Source organism: Ictidomys tridecemlineatus, unplaced genomic scaffold (genome assembly GCF_052094955.1).
Source record: "Ictidomys tridecemlineatus isolate mIctTri1 unplaced genomic scaffold, mIctTri1.hap1 Scaffold_50, whole genome shotgun sequence".
Lineage (NCBI taxonomy): Eukaryota > Metazoa > Chordata > Mammalia > Rodentia > Sciuridae > Ictidomys > Ictidomys tridecemlineatus.
Window position 1 is genome coordinate 430302 of NW_027523264.1, and position 24809 is coordinate 455110.

General features: G+C 45.5%; 1 protein-coding gene across 7 annotated transcripts in view; it reads left to right on the top strand.

The window, feature by feature from the left end:
- LOC144373819 (uncharacterized) overlaps positions 1-24809 on the top strand; it is a 98146-nt gene that overhangs the window by 20236 nt on the left and 53101 nt on the right. For 3 of the 7 annotated variants that reach the window (XR_013433367.1, XR_013433366.1, XM_078036794.1), the window contains 9 exons: positions 447-602; positions 1037-1111; positions 2733-3043; positions 3303-3636; positions 4110-4203; positions 15907-16028; positions 16538-16677; positions 17130-17299; positions 17734-17839. Coding sequence is in view for 5 of the 7 variants with exons in the window: in XM_078036794.1 (XP_077892920.1) it covers positions 3621-3636; positions 4110-4203; positions 15907-16028; positions 16538-16677; positions 17130-17299; positions 17734-17839 (648 nt within the window). In the remaining 2 variants the exon portion in view is untranslated. Of the gene's footprint in view, positions 1-446; positions 603-1036; positions 1112-2732; positions 3044-3302; positions 3637-4109; positions 4204-12671; positions 12802-15906; positions 16029-16537; positions 16678-17129; positions 17300-17733; positions 17840-24809 lie in introns of those variants that run through there. The other 4 variants (XM_078036795.1, XM_078036798.1, XM_078036796.1 and 1 more) reach the window with 4 other exon arrangements.

Sequence of the window (24809 nt, forward strand, 5' to 3'; positions counted from 1 at the left end):
CTTATCTTGGGCAAATATAAATTCTTGAAACATTTTCCACTGATACACTGGTGCTAAAAAGAGATAGATTAACTAAGACAGCTATTAGTGTACCAGTACTCTTCTCCTTTTAAAACCTTACTTTACATTCAATAATTTCTCTGATTCTTCTGTAAAAGTTAGTTTTTAACTGTATTTCTCAAAAGCCTTTTACATTTCAATTTGTTATTTTCATATTTGTCCCCTGTCCTAGTCTAAGTTAATTGGGGAGGGATATATTTTATTTTTCCTTATATTTTACCTTACTTCTGCACAGATTTTCTTTGTTCCATAACTATTTTTTTAATAAATTACTATTGTGCTTCATTTTGGTAGATGATGGATTTGTTTTAAAGATCAGTGTCTTCATAAGGTTTGCAATTAATTTCTATTCATAGGATTGTGTTTGGTGGTTTTGTTTTTTACAGAGTCCCTGTGAAGCAAGCATAGTGAGAACAGGCTCTCTGCGGCTCAGTAGCTCCTCCATTGGGGAACTTCATCTTTGAGGAGAACAAAGTGAAAAGCACCTTCCCCACCCTCCAAAGCAGCTCAGCATTCAAGTGATGGAAATGGCCGAGTGACTGGTAATGTTACTTTTCCCATTAACACTTTCATTTGTATTATGTTCTGCTTAATACAAACAGAAATGATATGTTTGTCTTTTTATTAAATAATGATATTTAGGATTTATAAATAGTCCCTGATTATTCTCACTTGACTACTTTCTATGAATCTGCAACACAAAATAAAATGACAAAATTATATGGCTTCATTATCCGAAAATGAGCAGATTGTAATTTGTAAACTTATTTAGAAAACATTGCCACTCCAGGATTGACTTATATAGTGAGAGAAATGAATCTAAGTGGAATTTTGTCATTTCACAGTTGGGTAGTAAAATGACTTTTAGCAAGGTCAAGGCTCAATTCTTTCTGGATTATATATAAAAAAGCTACAGTGAAGCTGTAAAGGTGCTTTATGTATGAGGCTTGTTTATAAATCGTGTTGTTCCTTTCAGCCCTGCAGTTAGTAGATGGGATTCCTCCAGACAGTGCTTTGGAAACAAGCTCTCCTGAGGGGCCATCCAGCCCAGGTATGACACCTTGACTCCACTCTGTGTCAGTACTGAAAAAGAATTTCCATGACAGTTGAGGAATAGATTTAATTAGAATGCTCTATGAAAGAGATCAGATTCTTTGACCTCATTTCCCAAATTTATTTCATGAAATGAATTCTCCTTCCCTTACTCCCCCCAGGAGTAGGGATTAGAGTCTAAAACTGGCACAAAATCAACATTTCAGTTCTGGAATTATACCTGGAGGACTTTCCCTGTTTGGTCTCTTGTTTTTCCTTATTCAATGTCAGGTTGACATTTGTTAACCTCCTTCCCAAGAGTACTGACACATCATAGTTAGAAACGTTTAGTATGTTTTGGGAAAAAAATTTACATTAAAATATAAGCATAGTTTTTTAAGCAATGCTTCTAGGTATGGATTCAATGACCAGGTATCCTACTGTCATGGTAAAAATTTGTTACCCTGAAAATACTTTCTATTATATAACTTGCATTATCAGTTCTCCTCAAATAAGTAACTGAACTAAATTTTATTAAAAGCATGTGCACTATGATAAAATTTTATGTGCATTTTGACTTATATGTTCAATTATCAATATTAAATTTGCATATATACTGGTATATATTGTTTATAGGATATATTCTTCATCCCCATGTTTACCAAATTTGTAATCACATGACTCACATTTTACTTATGCCTGTATCAACATGTGGTTTTATATATGCTTTCATACATAATTTCACAGTATATTCTTATGAATATTGATATTTCCCAATTCACATATTCATTCTTACACTAAAACCCTAACACAATCCAAAATTTTATATTGACCTTTATGTTACTTCTATAAGAAAGGCAAATTTTACTTCAATCCTTGTACACCAATAAGAATTTTAAAGTGTATTTTGACTTTTATTTTCAATGATCAATATTAAATTCACATACATATCACTGTATATAATTTATAGGGTATATCCTTGAAACTCCCTATTTACAAAATGTCTCATCATATGATTCATATAACAGTCTCCCTAATGTCATACCATGCATGTTTTTTATGTATTTTTAACATATTTTCACACATTCATCTTATGAATACAGATATTTCCCAGTATACATGTCCATTCTTTAACCCTAATCCTAACTCAAACCAAATTTTTTATTATCTTTACATTACCTTTCTATCTAAATCCAGTTTGACTTGAATCCATGTAGTCCAATAAATTTTAAATTGTATTTTGACTTCTATTTTAATTGTTTAATGATAAATCTGCATCTGTACTAATATATGTAATTTATAGGTTATATCCTCACCTCCACTTATATACAACATGTATAATCACATTACTCATATTGTATTCTTCTCTGTGTTATAACATGTATGTTTATATATGTTTCAGTACATTTTTAATGTAAATACTTAGGACTGTTCATATTTTCACATACACATGTTAATCTTTAACCCTACCACTAACTCAAACCAAAATTTCATATTAACCCTAACCTTACCTCTACATATTAACCAATTTTACATAAATCCATGTGATCAGGTGTATATGTACCTGTGAGTGCTAGCTGTGCTTACTGGTTCAGATATGTACGTGTGTGTATGTATATATACATATATATATATGACAGGAGACCTCAGCAGTCTTGTGCAGCCAAGCAATTGCATCATCACTACCAGGTCCCTGGATTGGCACCGGCAGGTTTCCATGTTTGGCCAGAGTTATTTAGTGCTGAGCACCGCATTGGCCAGAACTCCAGTCCTCCCAGAAGTTGAAGCCAGGAGGGCTGTGAGAACTACCTTGGCTCCAAACAGCAAAAGTTGTGCATGGACCCCAACCTTAAGCGCTACTGCAGGGGAGCGGAGGTACGACACAACATTCCTGCACTGCCTCCTATACTGTGGCCCAGACAAGGAACCGGCACCCTACGCCACCTCCTGGGCAAGTTCTGCAGCGCCCCCTCCTGCAACACAAGCCATCCTCCCCATCTTCCCGGGAACTCTACTTCCCGCTCGCCCTCCCTGCACATCATGTGGCCCCACCCCTATATTGTTGGGCACAGCCCTGCCCTCAACTCATAATTGAATGCATGATGCGCACACGAACGAATGCAAGACGCGGTCATGCTCCACGCGCACATGCATGCACACACACACGCACGCACGTATGCACAGACGCACTGCTAACTACTTCTGTGCAGTGGGTTTCCTGCGGCCTAGAAGTTTCAGGCAGATGGTGGAGAAGCGCGTGTCTTCAAGTAGCTGAGGACCTACCTTTGCAAGGCTGCCTGGCCTGCTCTGCTCCTGGCCAAGAAGCTTTGTCGCCCTCTGGGATGAAGTCCCTTCTAGCTTTCAACTTTGCGGTTCCTGGTGAGGATGTGAGGCTTCCCACAAAGGCAGCCTGGCACTCACCACTGTGCTCCTGTTGGACATTGTGCATCCCAGTGGAGAGCCTCAGGTAGAGAGGGCACCAGTGTGTCCAGCAGTTTGTGGGGTGCAGCACTGGCTGGAGCGGCGTCATGGGACCAGAGCTGGGTAAGTAATGCATGAGGAGGAGGCAGTGTGTGTCTCTCTCCCTGTAAGGTGGTTCATGGATGTGTGGACCCTGCTGAGTCCTATTTGGGATAGGAACCTTGCTGGATAGTTCTTAGGGAACCAGAAGCAGGGTGGGGTACGAGGTGGGAGGGGTAGAGGTGGGTGAGGTAGGAGCTCCGTGGGGTAGGAGCTGGGTGGGATAGTGCAGGGGAGGGTGTGCTCTGTGCTATCCATGGGAGGCAGTGACTGAAGGGGTGACCATGCTGAGGCTTGTGGGGGAAGGGTCCTGGCTGGAGATCTTAGGGGACCCGAGCTGGGTGGGGTAGTGTCTGGGGAGAAGGCGCACTGTGCCTGTTGTTGCTAGACATTACCTTGTAACATTCCTGGGCAAAGTCCCACCCTCAACACACAGGCGAGTGCGTGAGGCACACAAGCTTGGGCGGGCATATTGCAAGCTGTTTCTGTGCTCTGAGTTTCCAGGCATCCAGAAGTGGCCAGTAGACAGTGGAGAAGCATGTTCCTCAAGTACCTGAGATCCTTCCTGCTGAAACTGGGAGCAGAGCCAAGGTAGGGAGACCTCCAGTGTCCTCAGCAATGTGTTGTGTATGGCCCTGGCTGGAGAGGTGTTGGGGGACCAGACTGGATGGGGTAGGTGCTAGGTGTGGTAGTGTGTGACGAGGGGGCACACTGTTTCTGTAAAGTGTTGCCTGGAGAGGAAGCTCATGCTGAGGCCTTTGGGGGCACCGCCCTGGCTGAAGAGGCTTCAGGGGAACGGAGCTGGGTGAGGTAGTTGGTGGGGAGGGGCACACTGTGTTTGTACCTGTGAGGAGATGCCTGGAGGGGGCGCTCTTGCTGAGGCCTGTGGGTACAAGGCCCTCACTGGGGAGGTGTTAGGGCACCAGGAACTGGATGGGGTAGTACATGGGGAGGGTACTTGCTGAGCCTGTCACTGCAATGCAATGCCTACAGTGGGTGCTTGTGCTGAGGCTTGTGGGGGTGCAGTCCTGGCTGGAGAGTTATTGGGAGACCAGAGTGAATGGGGTGGAGCTTGGTGGGGTAGGAACTTTTGTGGGGAGAGGTGCACTGTGCCTGTTCTTGCTAGGGGTTAGCTGGAGGGGGCAGTTTTCCTGAGGTTTGTAGGGGCACAACCCTGGCTGGAGAGGTCTTAGGGGACCAGAGCTGGGTGAGGTAGTACCTTGGGAGGGCTGAACTGTTTTTATAACTGTGAGGTAGGGCCTGGGAACATCCCAGCACATACCCCCGCCCTTGACACACATGTGCATGCAGTTTGCACACATTCACTGATTCATGCAGGAACTTATTCCAAACTGCATCTGCACAGTGGATTTCTGGGCAGCCTAAAAGTATACTGCAGATTGTGGAGAAGCTAGGGCCTTCAAATCACAGAGATCCTTTCTACTGATGGCTGCCTGGGCTGCTCCAGTCTTGCCCCTAGACTATGTCACCCTCTGGGAAGGTGTCCTTGCTGTCCTTTCTCATTTATGGTTCCTGGTGAGGATGTTGGGCCTCCCACAGGGGCAGCATGGCCCTCACCACCACCTCCTGTTGGTCCTTGTGGACTTATGAGGACAGTCTCAGGTAGGGAGGACTCCAGTGTCCCCAGTGGTATGTGGCATATGGCCCTGGGTGGAGAGGTTTTAGGGGACCGGAGCTGGGTGGTGAAGGAGTTTGGTGGGTAATGTGTGGTGATGGGGCACACTGTGCCTGTCTCTGCGAGGCAGTTACTTGAGGGGGCGCTCATGCTGAGGTCTGGAGGGGGCGCGCAGCCCTGGCTGGAGAGGCATTGGGGATTGGAGCTAGATGAGTTAGAGCTGGGTGGGGTAGTGTGTGTGGAGGGGGCATGCTGTGCTGGCCCCTTGAGAGGGGCCTCTTTCTGAGGCCTGTGGGGGTTGGACCCTTGCAGGAGAGGTGTCCTGGGACCAGAGGCTAGGTGGGGTAGGGTGTGGGGAGGGGGCACTCAGTGCCTGTGGCTGCAAGGTGATGACTGGAGCAGACACACGTCGTGAGGCCTCTGGGGGCACCACCCTGGCTGGAGAGGTGCAGAGAGACTGGCAGCTATGTGGGGTAGTGGCTGCCTGCTCTGAGTGAGTGCCTGGAGGGGGCATTAGTGCTAAGGCCTGTTGAGGTGGGGAAGTGTGGCATAGGAGTTAGTGTGCTGTTCCTGGGTGCTCTTGACATGAGCTGAGTGGGTGTGGCAGAGGTTGCAGGGCAGTGGGGCAGAGGCACTTGGGTGCTGTTCCTGGGTGCTCCTGGAGGCAGCTGAGTTTGTGTGGTAGAGGTTTTAGGGCTGGTACCTGGCTTCAATAGTGGGGCCTTGTTGGGGGAGTAAGTGTGAAGGGAAACTTTGGTTGGGGGCTAACCTGAATGGGGGGATGTTGAAGGGAGAAAGAGGAACACCTGGTTTAAATGGGAGTATGCATGTATCATTTTTAAAGTTGTGCATATGGTGTATCATTTTAAAAGCTGTGTTCTAAACTTTATCTGCCAGTGTTTTCTTTTGTTTGTCCCCCCAAAAGAGTAAATTACAAGTTTTCAGTGTAAGTCTATTCTCTACATTCTGTACATATAATTTATGTGTTTTTCTTGTACCTTTTATTTTATTACAATTAGGTGATTTGTAATGATTCATTGTTTATATATCAATGACTTTCATATTTTAAATCAATCATTTTTATGGAAACCATTTTTGTAAGTCCTCATTTACTTTGCTTTTTAGTTCACTATTTCCCAGTAAGTACAATTACTCATCCATTGGCATTTCCCTTTTTGCTGTGCAAAGAATTTCATTCTGAAATACTTTGATGTGTATTTTGTCCAGTGTGTCTTACTCAAGCTTCATGGAAATTTAATTATCAGTTGTTTTTGTCTGATATTCTTAACTTCCACTCATTTACTGGCATATGTCATCACTTTGTTCTTCTTTAAAACTGAGTAATATTCCATTGTGCATATTGACCACATTTTCTTTATCTGTTCGTCTGTTGAAGGACACCTAGGTTGGTTCCATAGTAAAACTCTTTTGTGAGTTGAGCTACTTTATAGCATTGATGTGGCTGCATCACTGTAGTTTGCTGATTTTAAGTCTATTGGAAATAGACTGAGAAGTGGGATAGCTGGGTCAAATGATGGTTTCATTCCAAGTTTTCTGAGGAATCTCCATACTGCTTTCCATGATGATTACATCAATTTGCAGTCCAACCAGCAATCTATGAGTGTGTCTTTTCCCCCACATCCTCACCAACATTTATTTTTGCATATGCAGTAAGTTAGGAGAAACCAGAATGACAACACTTTACCTTCTCAATCAAACAGCATCATGCTGAATGATCAAAGTTCAACATTAACTGTACTTGACAACAGATGTTAAGTTTCCCACCCCCTACTTCATGAAATAAGTATCATCTGTCCAATTCTTGTAGAAATGTTTTGCCTAAAACAGATCATGAGGAGGCAATCAGAAACATTCAAATTCTGCAGAACAACTGTTCAGGACACTTCCACAATGTCAGTGCTGTATAAAAAATGTCAGAAAACCATTATAGATTACAGGATTCTAAAGAAAAATGACAACAAAATGCAACATGTGATCCTTGATCATATCCTGTATATTTAAAAAATCCAGCTATAATGGATTTAGGAAAATTTGAATATGGAATATATACCTTGATAGTAGTTTCATATCAATATCAAATTTCCTCAAAGTGATATTAGTATGGTGGTACAAGAAAATTTTCCTATACATACCAAAATATTAAAATTGATGAATTTAGCTGAATACATATTGGTGTCATGCTAATCTTCATTTTTGCTTAACCTCATTTACATATAGAAAAGTATACAGATTATGGTGCACATTATTTTACTGTTCTTGAAACTTTCCTATAGGATTAAACATTTTAAAATAGCATTTTAATGGGAAAAAAAGCAGTGTTAGACAAAGTTCTACATAGTCTGAGTTAGTTGCACCTACCTAAGCACACAGATTCTAAAACTAACTTTGCTTCTACCAGATGGCTCTTCTACTTGGGGCAGTGCTCTGAGGTCAAGGTAAATTGCTTTGCCTCTTACTAGCCCTTGCCTCAAGCCTCAAAAATCTTTGGGAAGTAAAACAGTGAAACATCACATGTCCACTATGTCTTGTGGAAGCTTTGTACCACAGACAGAATTCTCCATAGCCAAGGAGAAGAGTTATACCTAGGATTGTTTACCACATGGAGATTTTCTTAGCCAGGTGTGTGTCCCTCCTGCACCCCACTGCCCTACCTGAGGGACAGGGCTGGCAAATTTGCAGAAGTCAGGGAGGTCAAAAGCAATCCTGATTTCTTCCTTTTGAAAATTCACATGTTGGAAGTTCTCTGGTGGGCTGAGATGACCAAGTGTGGGGTCAGCTGGCAGGAAAGCACTCCAAGTAGCTCCTTCCACCTCCCTACAAGCTCCCATGGAGAGGCCAGGAGAAGCAGCATATGCAGTCAGAAAACAAAAGGACCCCAGTCTTCCCCAAGTGTGGGCTCCCTGCACTGGTTGGTGTGAAAGACTGAGGGGAAGCAGGGAGTCTCCTCAGGCAGGACCCTATGGGTTTCTTCCTTCCCCTCTTTTGCCAGCACCAAGCTCCTAAAGGCAAAGACAGCTGGAGAGAATTCTTGGGCAAACCCAGTGGGAAGTCCTGAAGGAAACAACATTTCCTGTGAACTTGCTTGTGGGGTGGCACAGTGATTAGTTAGAACTTTACAAACAGATGCGGGCATATTTGTCTTCCAAGCTGGTAAAGCAAGTTTTAGTGTAGCAGGGCTCAAAGTCATTTTCAAAGTCAAATGTTATCAGGCTATTCCCCATTTGCCAATCATACACCCATGCACTCAGAGCAAGCACATATGTTCAAATGCTCAGTTGCCTGTCTCCCCCCTCTGCCATCTCTCCATGCTTTGCCTTCCTCCCAGGTGCACAGGCTGTGGAAGTACTGACTGTGCCCAGTGAAAGACAGGAAGACGAGTCTCAAAGAACCTGGAGCTTGCTCTAATAACTTGGCTTCTCCTTCAAAGAGCCTTCTAAACTCCCTCCACTCCTTTCCTCCCACTCAATGAAGAATAGTAAAGCTCAGATTTTGCATAAAATTCTTGTTCTATTAAAAAAATCTGTCCTCTCTTATTCGTAAAGCAATCCAAGAGAAGGATTATGCATTTGATTGAATTGGTTGGTTTTGTATCAGGTCTCTGAGACAGGACAAACATTTTAAGTGAAATCACACATTCAAATTTTGTTTGTATAGTCCAGTTTCACCTGGAAAAGTCAGTATGTTACTAAGAATATTTTCTTCCATCTTCAAAGTGGTGAAGTATTTGGAGGCCAGTACCCAGGGTTGTGAATTCTTCCCTCAATTTCATTATTTCATTGTTTTCATTTGAGCTTCTTTATAGCAATGTAAATATATATATTTCAACAGTCCATCCCAGACAACATCAAATTGTATAATTTTACTCTTGACAACATCTCTGTGGCACTGACTAGAAAGGGTTTATTTACCCTGGGAAGAATATCAATTAAAAATCAAATGTTCTCAAAACTCTTTACACTTATGTTGGAGCTAAATAGCACAAGAGCTACCAGAGTTCTTCCTGCTACTAATATCATGGTTTCATGGTAAGACCAGGCACAGTATGAAGAAATAAATTTCAGTAGCAAAGGTAGGTCCCTCTCTAACAATATATATATATATATATATATATATATATATATATATATATATATTTCAACATAGAAGATAATCCTAGAAGAAGATAATGCCTGCATTCCAGCTATGGTGCTGCCCTGAGCGGCAGAGTGATAGAAGGGGATCTTGTCACTGCCCAAAACTTTTCCCATGCCAGGCTCCATCAAACAGAACCCTGAGGGCAGCATATGTGGCCTGGATGTATCGAAGGACCTTTCAAATGCCCTGGTGCCCACATTGCTCCTCCCACTGCCCACCCAAGACCTTCCACTGTCCCTGTTGTAACATCTTTGTGGACATAGTGTTCCACCTCCCTGTCCGCTCACCAACCCATCCCTGGACACCTGGTCAGGACCAGGAAACTCACAGCATAAGTGGGCCACAGGTGGGTATGAGACCATCTTCCCAGTCTGCTAAAAGTGGCTCCCTGCTACTCTTGCTCACTTCCATCTGTTATTGCCTCCAGTTCTGCACCTGTCCTGGGAGGCTGGCCTTGCTTGCACAGGTGCTGACATGCAAAGGGCATCCCCTCTGTGCTGAGCCTGGTGGAGTCAGGGGGAGGAAAGGCAGTGACTGTGCCCTCCCCTGGCTTGCTGATACTAGATTCTCAGCCTTTTTTGCTGACTGCTGCCTGGTCCTGGGGATCATTGCATGTCTTGGTCTGGGTGTCCTAGTTGTAGGGTTTCCTGGTTCTGAGTGTGTTTGTCTGATGTGCCCACCCTGCTCGGGTTCACAAGTGCAGACGGCTGGTTGGGCAAGGGTGTTTTTTTCATCCTCATCCAGTATCTGAGAAAACAGAGGCCCAGAGTTTTTATGTCCTGCTCCAAGTGACACCAGGCGGATCTTGTCTCTAAAAATCTCGCTCAGAACAGGTGACCTGATGTGCTATGGGGCTAACTGTGCCCTAACCATGGAAATGCCAGGTTGTCCTTGAGATGAAAACCTGTGTGTAGGGCCAAGAGCAGGCAGCCTAGGGGGCTGAGTTGGGGAAGACCTGAGCATTTGGGGGTGATGGAAGTCAGGTCAGATAGACCCTTGAGGTCTGCCTCCTCTCCCCTAGGAGTTGGACCACCACTGTGGGCAGGTGATCAACAGCTTGAGGTATCTGAACATCTGGCATTTCCTGCTGCTACTTGTGTCCCTTTGCCTGTACCTGGGTGCCCTTCTGGTGATGTGCATCGTCTTCCTTGTGGCCACCACGGTGATGTCATTATCCTTGGACAAAGCCATGGCTAGCCACACAGTCCCAAGGGCCCACACTGGGAATAGCATTCCTATAGAGTATTTATACATTCACCAATTGAAGGATTGTTCATTGTATCTAGTTTTTCCACAGTGTTTTAATTTTCTTTTGTTTGTACCAGGGATTGAACCCAGGGGTGCTTAACCACTGAGCTGCATCTCTGATCCATCTGCCCCCTTTATTTTTCTTAAAGGTTTTTTTTTTTCTTTTGAGTCAGGGTCTCATTGAATTGCTTAGAACCTTGCTAATTTGCTGAGGCTGGCTTTGAACTTGCAATCCTTCAGTCTTAGCCTCCCAAGTGGCTAGAACTTAGGCACACGCCACTGTGCCTAGCTAGTTTTTCACAGCTATAAAGAAAGCTGCTACAAACATTGGTGTACAGGCATGCGAACCTAAGTTTTCATTTCTGTTGGGTCAATTCTTAGGGGTGGCATTGCTGAGTCATAAGGTAACTGTAGGTGGAACTCTGTAGAAAATTGCCATTTTTCTTTCAAAATCACTGTACCATTCCTAATTTCTACCAGCAAAGTGTGAAAATTCCAGTTGCTCCACATCTTTACCAACATTTCACACTGTCATTTGTTCTTGTTTTGTTTTCTCTTTTTATTGAAGCATTTCTAATAAATGAGTAGTGACATCTCATTTAAGCTCCAGGTTATGTTTTCCTAATGAGCAATGATGTTGAGCTTATTTTTATGTCTTCTTGTCCATTGGTAGGTCTTTGGCAAAGTGTTGGCTCCAATCTACTTCTCTTTTAAAATATATTGTTTTCTTTCCTTACTAAGTTATAAGAGTTGTGTACACTGGGTTGAGATCTATGTTTTCCAAATTTTTCTTGCAATCTGTGGCTTTTCATTCAGTTTTCTTCATAGCATCTTTCGAAGAACAGAAGTTCTTAGTGGTGTTGTTTTTCCAGTTCTGGAGATTGAATCGAGGTGCTCTGCCACTGAGTGTTGTTATTTATTCTACTTGGAAAATCATGTCCTCTGTGAGGAACAGTTTTATTTTCTTCTTTCCAACATGTGTGTTTTTATTTTTTTTTCTTCTTAGTGTTGACTAGGAATGATAGGAGTGGGCATCTCTGCCATGAGATTCCTTTAGTATGGCAATCGCTTGATTAAAGGCTCTTTCAGGAAGACTGGTGGGCAGCATCAGTGGGGGGAGGTGAAGCTGCAGACTCTGAGACAACTGAAAAGACAGAGGATCCTGTCTGCTCATCACCTCCCATCCTTTTATTCAGCACCCCACCACTGCCATATGTGGTTCCCTCCCACCTGTGACTCTTGAGCTTGGCCCTTTTTCCTCAGCCCTGTGGTCTGCCTGTCTTCTCCTCTGTCTAGCTTCACTCCATCATTGAGTTTGCCTGGCAGCCTTTTCCCTTCCTCCATCCTGTGGTTCTTCCAGCCCCAGGTCAGGCCATAGGCCCTTCCTCCTCTGCTCAGAATGAGGCCCTCCATGTCCAGGATCACTATTCTCAAGGGACCTAAATGTGGTCTGCCCTCTGGGATTCCCCAGTCAGGGTTCCTTTCTATTATTGGAAGCACCCATCTCAGGCATTGATCCCATGCTCCAACTTCACTCCCTTTCTACTCTGCCCCCTGACTGCAACTCCTCCTGGAGTCCCTTGCTTGGTGGTTGGTGGCAAGGTCTCTCGAGCCAGACCTCATAAGTCCAAATCACAGCTCTAGAACTAACCAGCAGGGAGACCTTAGGTAACTACTTAGCCCCTGGTCAGTCAACTTCCCTATCTGTAAAACAGAGATTGTGGTATAATTCATGTAAACCACATAGAACAGTGGCTGTACCAGAAAGTGCCCTGTGTGTTGAATACAGACCACAATAAATGTTGGTGGATGAGGATGTGGGGGGAAAGGTACACTCATACACTGCTGGTGGGACTGCAAATTGGTGTAACCAATCTGGAAAGCAGTATGGAGATTCCTTAGAAAACTTTAAATGGAACCACCATTTGACCCAACTATCCCTCTCCTAGGTCTATTTCCAAATGACTTAAAATCAGCATATTACATAGACACAGCCACATCCATGTTTATAGAAGCTCAGTTCACAATAACTAAACTGTGGAAACAGCCTGGATGCCTGTGAATAGATGAATGGATAGAGAAACTGTGGTATATATATACCTAATGGAATATTACTACTCAGCATTAAAAGAAAATAAAATTATGTGCAGGTAAATGAATGGAGTTAGAGAATATCATGTTAATTGAAGTAAGCCAATCCTCAAAAACCAAAGGCTGAATGTTCTCTCTGATAAGAAAAAAATGGAGGAACTTTGATGAGGCAAAGGGGAGGCAGAGGTGAGGATGGGGCATGGGGATAGGAAAGATGGTGGAATGAGATGGACATCATTACCCTAAGTACATGTATGAATGCACATATGGTGTGATGCTACATCAGGTACAAGCATAGAAATGTAAAGATGCGCTACAGTTGTGTACAATGAAATAAAATGCATTGTGCTGTTATATATAACTAATTTAAAAAACCAAAAAACAAACAAAAAAAGAAAACCTAAGGCTAGCATGGTCTGCTACAAAGCTCAATAGACCTGGTATTTATGATTCTAGAACCACTCCTGACCTTTTTCCATGACCCAATGCATGTCATCCCTTCTTGTGCTAAAACAGAAATCGACATAAAATTTGAAGGTAGACTGTGACTCAAACATCATTGCATTCTCAGTAGAAACACAATTGACCAAGAGAAAGCTGAAAAAAATGTTCAACATTACTAATCCTTAGAGAAATGCAAGTTAGAATCATAATGAGATACCCTCCCACACCTATTAGAATGACTATTATCAAAAAGACCAAAGAACCAGCGGCACATGCCTTAATACCAGTAACTCAAGAGGCTGAGGTGGGAGGATTATAAATTCAAGGTAAACCTCAGCAACTTAGTGAGACCTGATCTCAGAATAAAACTTAAAAAGGTCTGCAGTTGTGTATCTGGGTAATGTACCCCTGGGTTCAACTTGAGTATAAATAAAAGAAAAAGAAAGACAAAAGATATTAAGTACTGGTCTGGATAGGGAGAAACTAGAATTCTTGTAGAATGTTTGGTGGAATTTAAATTAGTCTAGTCATTAGGAAAATCAATATGGGAAGTTTCTTTAAAAATCGAAAATAGAGCTCAGTTGGTAGAGTGCTTGCCATGCATGGACAAGGCCCTGGGTTCAATCCACCCTGGGTTCATTAGCACCAAAAAAAAAAAAATTACCCTACAGTCCAGACATCCAACTACTTGGTATATATCCAAAGGAAATGGCATCAGTGTATTAATAGATATCTGCACCCCATGTTCATTGCAGTAATATTCTCAGAACCTAGAAATGGGAAAAGCTGTGTCTATCAGTGGGTGAGTTGATATAAAAAATGTGGTTTAGTAATATAAGGGGACACTATTTAGTCTTTAAATAAAATTAGGAAGTCCTGTCACTTGTGGCATTGGATGAGGGAGGCCAAAGGACATTTTACTGGGGGAAATAAGCCAGGCATAGGACAACTATCACATGATCTCACCTACATGTGGAATCTATAAAAGTTGAACTCATAGAAACAGAGAGCAGAATGGTGACTGCCAGGGGCCCAGGAGTGGCTGGGCTGTGGATGGGGGAGATGCTGGTCCCAGGAAGCCAAATTTCACTTAGATGAGGGGGATGAGTTTAAGGGATCTATTGTACAATAAGATGACTACAGTTAATAATAACATACAACAGAATGAGTACAGTTGATAATGTTATATATACTGGAAAATGACTCAGAGAATAGATTTCAAGGGTTCTCAACACAAAAAAGAATATGAAATAATGTATATGTATACATGTTTCAAAATATGTTTTATGCCATAAATATGTACAAATTATTATCATTATGTTATCATCATCATCATCATCAGGGATTGTACGGAGGGTTGCTTAACCATTGAGTCACGTCCCCAGCCCATTTTATGTTTTATGTTGAGACAGAAGTATGTCATAAAACCCACCCTGGAAGTGAAGGAAACTGGGAAGATATTTAGTTGGTAGCTTGCTACCTCCTCCCCAAAATGGAGCTTTGTTACAACAGAAAGGAAGAAGTGGCACTAGGATAAGCAAGGAGCACTTATGCCTACTTCCATTAGCACTGGGCCTGAAAGGGGGATAACTAACCATCACCAAACTTCTCCCCATAAACCATATGACATGGTCTCTGTATTAGATGCTTTCTGTTGCTCTAACAAAATACCCAAGAATGGGTACTTTATAAAGAGATGAGGTTTATTTAGCCCAGAATGCAACATTTGGTAGCCCCTGAGACTGATCTTTGGTGAGAGTGATTACAACATGGTGAATGGCATCATGGTGGGAAGACATGCAAGGGGTCGAGACTGAATGGCCAGAAACTGGGGAGGATGAATCTTGTTCATTTTATAACACCCCCTCTCACAGGAACTAACAGGGACCCATGAGAAGTTCATTACTCCCTTCCAAGGGCCTCATCCCCAGTGGCCAAATTACCTCCCACTAGGCCTTACCTCTTGCAGGTTCTACCCCCTCAACACTGCCACACCGAGGACCTAGCCTCCAGCCTAAGAACCTTTGGGGGATAAACTACATCCATCCTCACAAGCTCCAACAAAGCCACATTGTAAGAGCAGGATGTCCCCGTCCAGAAGTGTGTATCTGAGGCCAGGGGAAGGTTGATATCAGTGGGCACAGGAAGCAGCCAGAGCCCCCATTCCGGAACCTCTCTGATGTCACATTTGTAGTCATGGTACTCTGGGTGCCAAGCCAGGAGAAGGAGCAGTTGGCTCTCATTTGTTTGAGAGCAGGCATCGCAGCATGACTGTATCAAACGATTTATTGTCCCCACCCCGACCCCCAGCCAGATCCTGGCTATTCTCAAGCCTCTGGGCTTGTTTCACTGTGGCAGCCCTGGTGTATCTAAGTGCTGTGTTCTTTATATTTCCGTGAGTCTCCGGGCCAGCTGTGGGTTCTCAAAAAGAGACAGAAGGGAAATAGACAGTGAGAGTGCAGAGGCAGGGAGGTGGAGGGAGGCCAAGAGGGGAAGGAGGATATTTAGTGGGAAGCACAGAGATGTGGGGAGCCTGAGGATTTGGGGGGACTGTTGGAGGCTGGTAATGCTGGTGACATTTGGTGGAGGGAATGGGGTCTGTCTCTAGCCTGGATATTCAGATCTGTCCTTAAGGTGTGTGGGTCTGACCTCAGGTGAGCCGGGCCTCATGGGGGCTCCGGGTTGCCCCCGACTAGAACGGAGTCTGGCTCTGATTTCAGAGGCCGAGCACTGGCGCAAAATGGAGAGTGGGCCTACCCAGTGGTCTCCGGACTTTTCTGCCTCCTGAGTTTGTATAGCCTCATTGGCATGAATTTTTCAGACCCAGGAATCTTGAACAGAGGTAAGGCCTCGGACTCCTGGGAGAGGGAGGTGGCACCCCAAGGCTGGTGCCTACAGGGGTCATTTGTAAAGGGCTGACCCCACCTGTGGCCTCAGGATCCCTTCTTACCCTGTCACTATTACTTGGGCCCTGGCACTTCATTTCCCAAGCCACTGAAGTGTGAAAAACAGAATCCTGGAGGTTTTCCAGTTGCTTTAGAAGGGAGGACGGGCCAAGAGAGGCAGCAGGCTCTTCCAACCACGCAGTTCCCCCTTCCTCCTTCCCATTTCACACCCAACTCCAAGCACTGATCACTATTCCACAGGGGGAGCTCCATGTAGAGTTCCTGTGCTGGACAGCCCTTCTCTCTGACTGCCACCCATCTGAGTGGTCAGCTTGCACAACAGGGACTGGGGTTCCCCTGCCCTCCTCCTCCCCACCTTCTTGATGCCCAGTGATGCTATGGGGCTGCCCTGAGCATCAGAGTAATACAAGGGCCTCCTCCATTCCCACACCTCTCTCCCTGCCAGGCGCCTTCAAGCAGGACCCTGAGACTGTATACATGGCACGAGTGAATGGCAGGTTGTACCACATGCCGTGGTGTCCCACGTGTTATTTTCACCGCCTGCCCCGAACCTTCCACTGCAAAAGGTGTGACATCTGTGTGGAGGTGAGTGCTCCTCCTCCCTGTCCACTCACCAACCTATCTCCTTGCACCTGGCCAGGACCAGGAACCTCACATCATGAGTAGGCCAGGTGGGGGTATCAGACCATATTCCCAGAGTGCTTCATGTGGCACTCTGGGAACATGGTTCACAAGAGCAGACAGCCGGTAGTGGAAGGGCATTTTTTTCATCCTTTTCCAGTACTTGAGGAAATGGAGGCCCAGAGTTTTCATGTCCTGGTCCACGTGACACCAGGCAGGTCTTGTCTCTAAAGACCTCACTCAGGACAGGTGACTTGATGAGCCATGGGGTCCTAACTGTGCCCTCACTGAGATGGGAACCCTTATGTAAGGTCAAGAGCAGGCGGCCTAGAGGTCTGCGTTAGGGGAGTCCCCAGGATTAGGGAGTGATGGAGGCCATTCCAGAAGGACCCTCAGACCTGTCTCCTCTCCCCTAGGAGTTCGACCACCATTGCAGGTGGGTGAATAACTGCGTGGGGCGCCGAAACATCCGGCTCTACCTGCTACTCCTCGTGTCCCTGTGCCTCTATCTGGGTACCGTGCTGGCCACCTGCGTGGTTTTCATCATATGCAGGAGGAACGTGGCGTTTTTGGACAAAATCATGACGTATCCACACACTCCCAAGGGCGCACACTGGGAAGTGCTGATGTGGTGGGGAGGGAGGGGCAAACAGCCCAGTAGGGTCAGGGTGACAGGGGAGGGGCTGACGTGGGCGGGGCTAGAGGGAGAAGTCACTTGGCAGGACCTGTGAAGGACATTTGGAAGGCCAGTGGAGTCAGGAACATGGACGAGATAGGATGCCTGTGGAGTTAAGAATCTAGGGGCCCTCAGAGTAGGGTAATGAAAGTTGAAAAGGGACAGGTGGGAGGACAGTGTGGTGGAGGGAGGTTTCCCTTGGTTGTACTGGACTAACTGTCCAGTCCATGGAGGGAGAGCCATGGGCAGTGCTACCTGGGGTGGGAGGTAAGGAGGGAGCAGTGGGGTCGAAAGCGGGCCAGGGAGGAGCTCTTCCATGGCTTCCATTCTTAGCCTGTGCACAGCATCCTAGTGGCTGTACCCACTGGGGCCCTCCTGGTCCCACTCATCCTGCAATTGTTCATCAAGGCAGTGGCGGTGGGCACCGCAAGGCGACCCTATGAGGAGAAGGTAAGTGGTGAGTGTGTGTGCCCTTGGCTGTGTGGAGGCATCTTGCACCTCTTCAATTAGACACTTTGTGCACTTTCTCCACTGCCCTTGGCCTTGATGATGCCTCATGAGTCCTTCCAGACCCACCTCTGAAGATGCAGCTCAGCTATTTCTATACCCTGGAGCTTGGGGCCATTTTGCCTCCTGGGTGCATTGCATTGAAAGCCTACTGTGTGGGCTGGGGATGTGGCTCAAGTGGTAGTGCGCTCGCCTAGCATGCGTGCGGCCAGGGTTCAATCCTCAGCACCACATACAAACAAAGATGTTGTGTCTGCCAAGAACTAAAAAGTAAATATTAAAAAATTCTTAAAAAAAAAGAAAGCCTACTGTGTGCTGGGTGTTCTAGGTGGTAGTTATTTGAGGGATGGGTGTAGGGGTGAGTAAGTACATCATGCACTTGTGTTGATAAGCAACCTGCCATCAGAATAACACTGGGAGACACCAGGAACACTCTGAGCAAGGGGTCAGTCCTGAGTGGTGTAGCCAACTGGAAGAGACTGGGAGTTTGGCGAAGCCCAGGCTGTAGAGGAGAACATGCCACTCTTTGTGTCCTAGGTGTGCTTTTGGAGAGGCAGACAGGAGGGCATTGACTGTGAGAGGTACAATTTTGTAGAAAGGCACAGAAATCTGAAAGTAGGGTGTTAACAGAATGATGAAGAAATGGATCCTAGTTCAAGGACAAGGTGACATGGGCAATGAGGTTGACCCTATGGGGGTCAAGATTAGAAAGGCCCAGAAAGCCAAGCTTGGAATTTTGTTTGGAAGAACTGGAAACCTGGGAGCCATGAAAAATTTTGTGAAAATGTCATTCATTGAGGGGTAATTAGAAACAGTAAATTCACCCTTTTTCATCTATAGTTAGGGATTTTGACAAATGACATTGTGTACTCTCCATCAAGATCAAGGTTAACCAGTTTCACTACCCCAGAAAATCCTTTCATCTCTTGTTGTCATTTTCTCTCCCTGAGTCCTTGTGGTTTTTCTCTTTCCGGAATCATGCATCAATGGTGTTTTGGGCTTTCTAGTCTGGCTTCATTCACTGAGCACGATGCATTTGAGATTCATCTATGTAGTTGCTCACATCAGTAGTTTATTTTCTTTTGTTTCTTGTAGTATTTATTTCCCTACAGACTATTTGTACATTCACCAATTGAAGTATTTTTACTTTGCATCTAGGTTTTGGCAGAATTTTTGTTTTGTTTTTGTACCAGGGATTGAACCCAGAGGTGCTTAACCACTGAGCAACAATCCCAGCCTCACCCACCCCACAACCAGCACCCTTATGTTTTCTTTTTGAAAAATTTTTAAAATTTTGAGAAAGGGTCTTACTAAGTTGCTTAAGGCCTTCCTAAGTTACTGAGGCTTTGAACTTGTCACCCACTTGCCTTAGCCTCCCAAGCCATTAAAGTCATGGGGAACTGTGCCCAGCCAGTTTCAGGCAGTTATAAATAAAGCTGCTACAACAACCATTGATGCATAGACATGTGGACATAAGTTTTCATTTCTGTTGGGTAAATTGTTAAGGGTGGCATTGCTGAGTCATGAGATAAACTTATGGGACATTTTAGAAAACAACTCTAATGTTTCTATTTTGTACCAGCAATGAATGAGAATTCCAGTTGCTCCACATCCTCACTAGCATTTGATACTGTCATTGGTTACTATTCTTTTTTGTTTTCAAATTGTAGCCTGTCTAATAAATGAGTAGTGGTATATCACTAGGGCTCCACTCTGTATTTTCCTAATGACTAATGGTGTTGAGCATATTTTTGTGTCTTATAAGCCATGGGTATATTGATGGTGAAGTGTTTGCTCCAAACTTTGCCCATTTTTAAAAAAAACTGTTGTTTTCTTATTGAGTTTCAGGAGTTCTCTATACTGGATTCAGATGTATGTGTTGCAAATCTTTTCTTGCAATTCATGTCTTGACATTTTATTTTCTTCATTGCATCTTCCAAAGAGCAGGAGTCCTTAGTGTTGATGTTTTTCCAGCACTGAGGATCGAACCAGGGGTGCTCGATCACTGAGCTTCTTCCCCAGCATTCGTTGTTGTTCACTCTAAAAGGAACCTCATGTCCTGTGGAGCAGTTTCTTTGCTTTCTTCCCCATCTGTGTCTTTATTGCTTTTTCTTTGAGCATCCACTAGGAATGATATAGTGGGCATCTTTGCCCTGGGATTCCTTTAGTATGGCAATCACTTAACTAAAGGCTCTTTCAGGAAGACTGGTGGGCGGCATCAGTGGGGGAGGGGAAGCTTCAGACCCTGAGATAGCTGAACAGACAGAGGAGCCTGTCTGCTCATCACCTCCCATCCACCACTGCCATATGTGGTTCCCTCCCAGCTGTGACTCCTGTGCTTGGCCCTTATTCCTCAGCCCTGTGGTCTGCCTGTCTTCTCCTCTCTCCAGCTTCTAGTATCATCATTGACTTTTCCTGGCAGCCTGTTCCATTCCTCCATCCTGTGGTTTTTCCTGCCCTAGGTCAGGCCTTAGTCCATTGCTCTTCCTCCTCTGCTCAGAGTGAGGCCTTCCATGTCCAGGATCCCCAAGTCTCAAGGGACCTAAATGTGGTCTGCCCTCTAAGATTCACCAGACAGGGCTCCTTTCTATTAATGGCAGCACTAATTTCAGGCACTGATTTCATGCTCCAACTTTCACTCCCAGCATACTCCATTCCCTGACTGAAACTCCTCCTAGACTCACTTGCTTGGTGGTTGGTGGCAAAGACTCTGGTGAAGACCACATAAGTTCAAATCGGAGCTCTAGAACTGAGCAGCAGGGAGACCTGGGGTATGCTACTCAGCTCCTGGTCACTCAATTTCCCTATCTGTAAAACAGGGAATTGTGGGTTAATTCATGTAAACCTCATAGAAGAGTGGATGGCACCAGAGAGTGCCCTGTGTGCTGCTGTTACATCACTACCATTCCTTCCCATGGTCATCTACACATGTTTGTGCTCATCTTAAAAGTCATACAAGTCCCAGCCTTAACATCCCAGGCCTCCACTCCACCTGTTGTACCTTCTGGGCCTTATTTCCTGAAAGAGTTGATCTTGTTCACTAGCTCCCCCTTCACTTTCTGGCCCAGCTCAGCCCAGCCCTTGCTGTCAGGATGATGCTCTCATTAATGGCCAAATTCAGCAGACATTTTCAGACTACTCTTTCTGGTCTAGACACAGCCTCTGAAACCAGAAGTCGCTGTCTCAGCACTTAACTCTCTGGGCTTCTCCTCTGCATGTACCTGGGTGGTGTGAGCTGGGTTGCCTACATGGTTCCCATGATACTCTCTCTATGCTCTACCCTTTCCACTCCCCTTGGTGCACAGGGCCTCAGGTTGCAGCTGCCCTCACCCACTGAAAGTAGGCTGGCCATGCTGTTTGAGGTGTGCTTTCCATCCCCAGTACAGAGACGGGGCTTTGTTTTTTTGCTACTCGGTATTAAACCCAGGGGCACTTTACCACTGAGCTACATTCCCAGTCCCTGCTACTTTTTATTATGAATCAGGGTCTCACTAAGTTGCTGAGGCTGGTCTCAAACCTGCCTTAGTTTCCCAAATCACTGGGATTACAGGTGTGTGCCACCCTTCCTGGTTGGACCCAAGCATTTTTGATGCCCTGAAATATTTCTGATGGGGGTGCATCTCCGTGGTAGAGTGTGTGCTTAGCATGTGCAAGGCCCTGAATTCTTCAATCCCCAGCACACAGAGAAAAGTCATCTGAATCAATGAGTGAACCATCAAACAGAAGAACCAACATTTGGGGATAGAAGGAAAGAGGAAAGGAACAGAGAGAAGAATTGTGTCCTGACCCCCCAGGATAAGGAGAAGAAGGAGAGACAACAGGAAGTTGGGCAGAAGATGGGGCAAGAAGAAGATGCTGCTGAATTTTGGTCCTGTGGAGTGTGAGGGTGTTTGAGACACAGAATTGGAACAGGAGCCCCAAGAGTGGAGCCAGTGAGAGAGGCTGGTCTGGGTGCCTCAGAGATGTTGGATTCCAGTTGTGTGTGATAGGGTCCCATGTGGGGGGAGGACGGTATTCACATTTACTGCTCAGTTCTTACAAATTTACTATCATTCCTTAAACATTTTCTATACTTTATGTACAATCAATATTTTCTACACATGATATATATCTAATCAAATATTCTTTCTCAAAGTTTAAAGATTCTGTAATTTTTTAATGCTCTGCTATTAGTTTATTTCTTCTGGTACTAGGGATTGAACCCACAGGTGCTTTACCACCAAAGCTACATCCCTAATCCTTGCTCTATTTTGTTTTGAGATAGGGTGTCACTAAATTGTTGAGGGCCTTGCTAAGTTGTTGAGGCTGGCCTTGAACTTGTGATCCTCCAGCCTCAAAATCCCAATTCCCTGGGGTTACAGGTGTGTGCCACTGTACCTGGTGGTATACTCATTTCTTATGTGCTGTGAACACCTTAAAGGAAGCAGAACCTCATAGAGGACATTGATTCGAGTTGCTTTTTTGGACATATTCCAGAGCTGTTCTGATGTGGAATCATCTTTCCTTTGGCAGAGGAGAGTGTTGAAGATGAAAGTCTTCATGTGTAGGCCATTGGAGACTTGGGGTGGATAGAGGTGCTGCTGGGCCACTTTCTACTATAACAGAGTATTTTCTACCTAAAGCTCATGAAGTTGGGGTGAAACTCAACCTGTTCTGGAAGGAGGAGTGGTCGAGGCTGATGGATGGACTCAGGGGAAAGAGAAAGTAGAATAAGGGAGAGGAGAAGCCAGTCAGAGTCCTGGGAAGGACATGACCTTTGAGCTTGGCCTTTCCTGCTTTGTGTACTGAAGGTCTTCAGCTCAGATTTTCTTGGAAAATCTGATTTTTGACTAGGGAAATATGTCTGGGCATCCCCTGCTGCCACTGGTCTCCCAGATAGTGAAACTCAATGAAGGTAGATTTTTAGAAAAATCGAGTGGTAAGACAGTCAAGTGGGAGTGGGGTGGTGACATGATCTTTGGATCAGTTGAGCAGAACACCAGGAGACAGACCTTAAAAGGTACCTGGAAGGATGAGGTGAGAGGACAGGTGAGGCCAATGGAGACAGAGCAAGGATCCTGCAAAGGGAAGCACTAGGGGTTGAGAGCCCTGAGAAGGCAGGAGAGGTGGGTGCTCAGTCAGCACTGTCTGGGGACAGCTGCTCACAAGTGGGTCGAGGGAGGTCACCCTTCCTGGGAGCCTGGGAAGACAAGAGGCCCTGGGTCACTCTTGGGCACTCCTGTACCTAGAGCCTGGCCACAGGCCCAGGTTGAGCCCTGGATTGACTGACCAACTTAGCAAGTGTCCCTGAGAGATGACCGTACCCAGTCCTGCTGATTCTGAGCTCCTCTTCCCTTCCTTATCTCCCGCCAGTATGACAAGGCATTCAATGTGGGCTGCCCAACAAACTGTTACATCGCACTCTGTGCACCCTTGGGACCTAAGTAAGTTGGTAAACCAAGGGCTCAAGTGGTGGACCCTGGGGCTGGTGGGGGGAGTGAAGCTTGGTCTAGTTCCCTGGTCCCTGTCCCCAGCTCCCAGCCTTAACACTCCTGTTCCTTTCCTTTGGGGTTTTCTCCAGGGCACTCTGGGAGTTTCTGGGAATTTCACTTCTCCTTGGTGTTGTAGGTTCTTGCCCCAAGAAATGTGCTTGAGGGGAATGGCAGCCTGGATAAGGCTCCTGGGCTCTGTGCTTTCCCAGCTGAGGGTGAGAGTGGTCAGGGAGTCCAGGCCAAGGTGGGTAGTGACTCCTTGCATTTGGCCTGTTGCTTCCCAGGTACATGTCCGAGGCGGTCTGCATTCAGGTGGACCAGGGGACCAACTGGGGGCCAAAAGAACACCTTAAAGACTTCCTTTGGCCCAGGTGCACCACTCAGGCCCCCCCAAGGAGTGACAAGGCTGCACCTGTACAGAAGGAAAGGAGTATCGGGTGTGCTTTGAATCATGAGGATCTGTGGTTGCACATGTGTTGGGGGAAGCCCGGATGTAGGGCTGGCCCTGAAGCTGAAGCACTTGGAGCATAAGGAGTGGGATTATGGACCTGGAGGGTGCAGGGTCCAGGTCACAGGGCTTCAGAGCACACCCAGGTGTCCCTGGATAGAGAAAGAGAAAAGACTGAAACACACTTTCTGGTTGGCTTGGTGCCAGTCCTTACTTTTTTGGTCCCCAGTTTCCTCATCTATTAATGAGGACTGAGACTAATCTAGTAGTTTATGTTTTAAAGAAAATTCTGTTTCTTTTATATGTGTTTGTGTATGTGTGGTGTATGTGTGCATGTGTGTATGTATGTACATGTATAAATATCAGTTGTAGATGGACACATATATTTATTTTATTTGTTTATTTTTATGTGATGCCATGGATTGAACCTAGTTCCTCATGCATGCGAGGCAAGCACTCTACCCCAGAGCCACAACCCCAGCACTCCAGATTCTTTATTTATGGAAATTTTTGACATACAATGTGAAACATTTGTGTGGAGCATTAGGTGTACAGTGGGGTGGGTAACCCACAGTGTCCCCCATGGTCTCTTGCAGTAATGTGGTGCCAGCCCTCTCCCTTGTCCTGACTCTTGGCACCAAGGGACTTGACTGTGAGTTGTGGGGTGGAGGGTAGGGAGATCCCCCATGTACTGACTCTGTGTTTACCTTCTGATCAGCCCAGTGGTGCATTGGGAGGCTTCCAAGGGAGGCTTGGCCTCCTATTCTCCCTTCATACCCAGCAATGCCAGGACAAGCACCAGAAGTTCATCTCCTGAGCCCCATGTGGGGGTCTCTTGTTCCTGAGCCCTCACTCCCCTGTTGAGAGTGCCAAGAACCCCATGTCTGTTATATACACATGTTTGGTGCTGCTTCCTATGGCAGCTGTGCCTATGTGTCCTAGGTTCAGGGAAGTGTGGGTGGAGGCTCTGAGGGGCTGGGACAGAGCCCTCCTG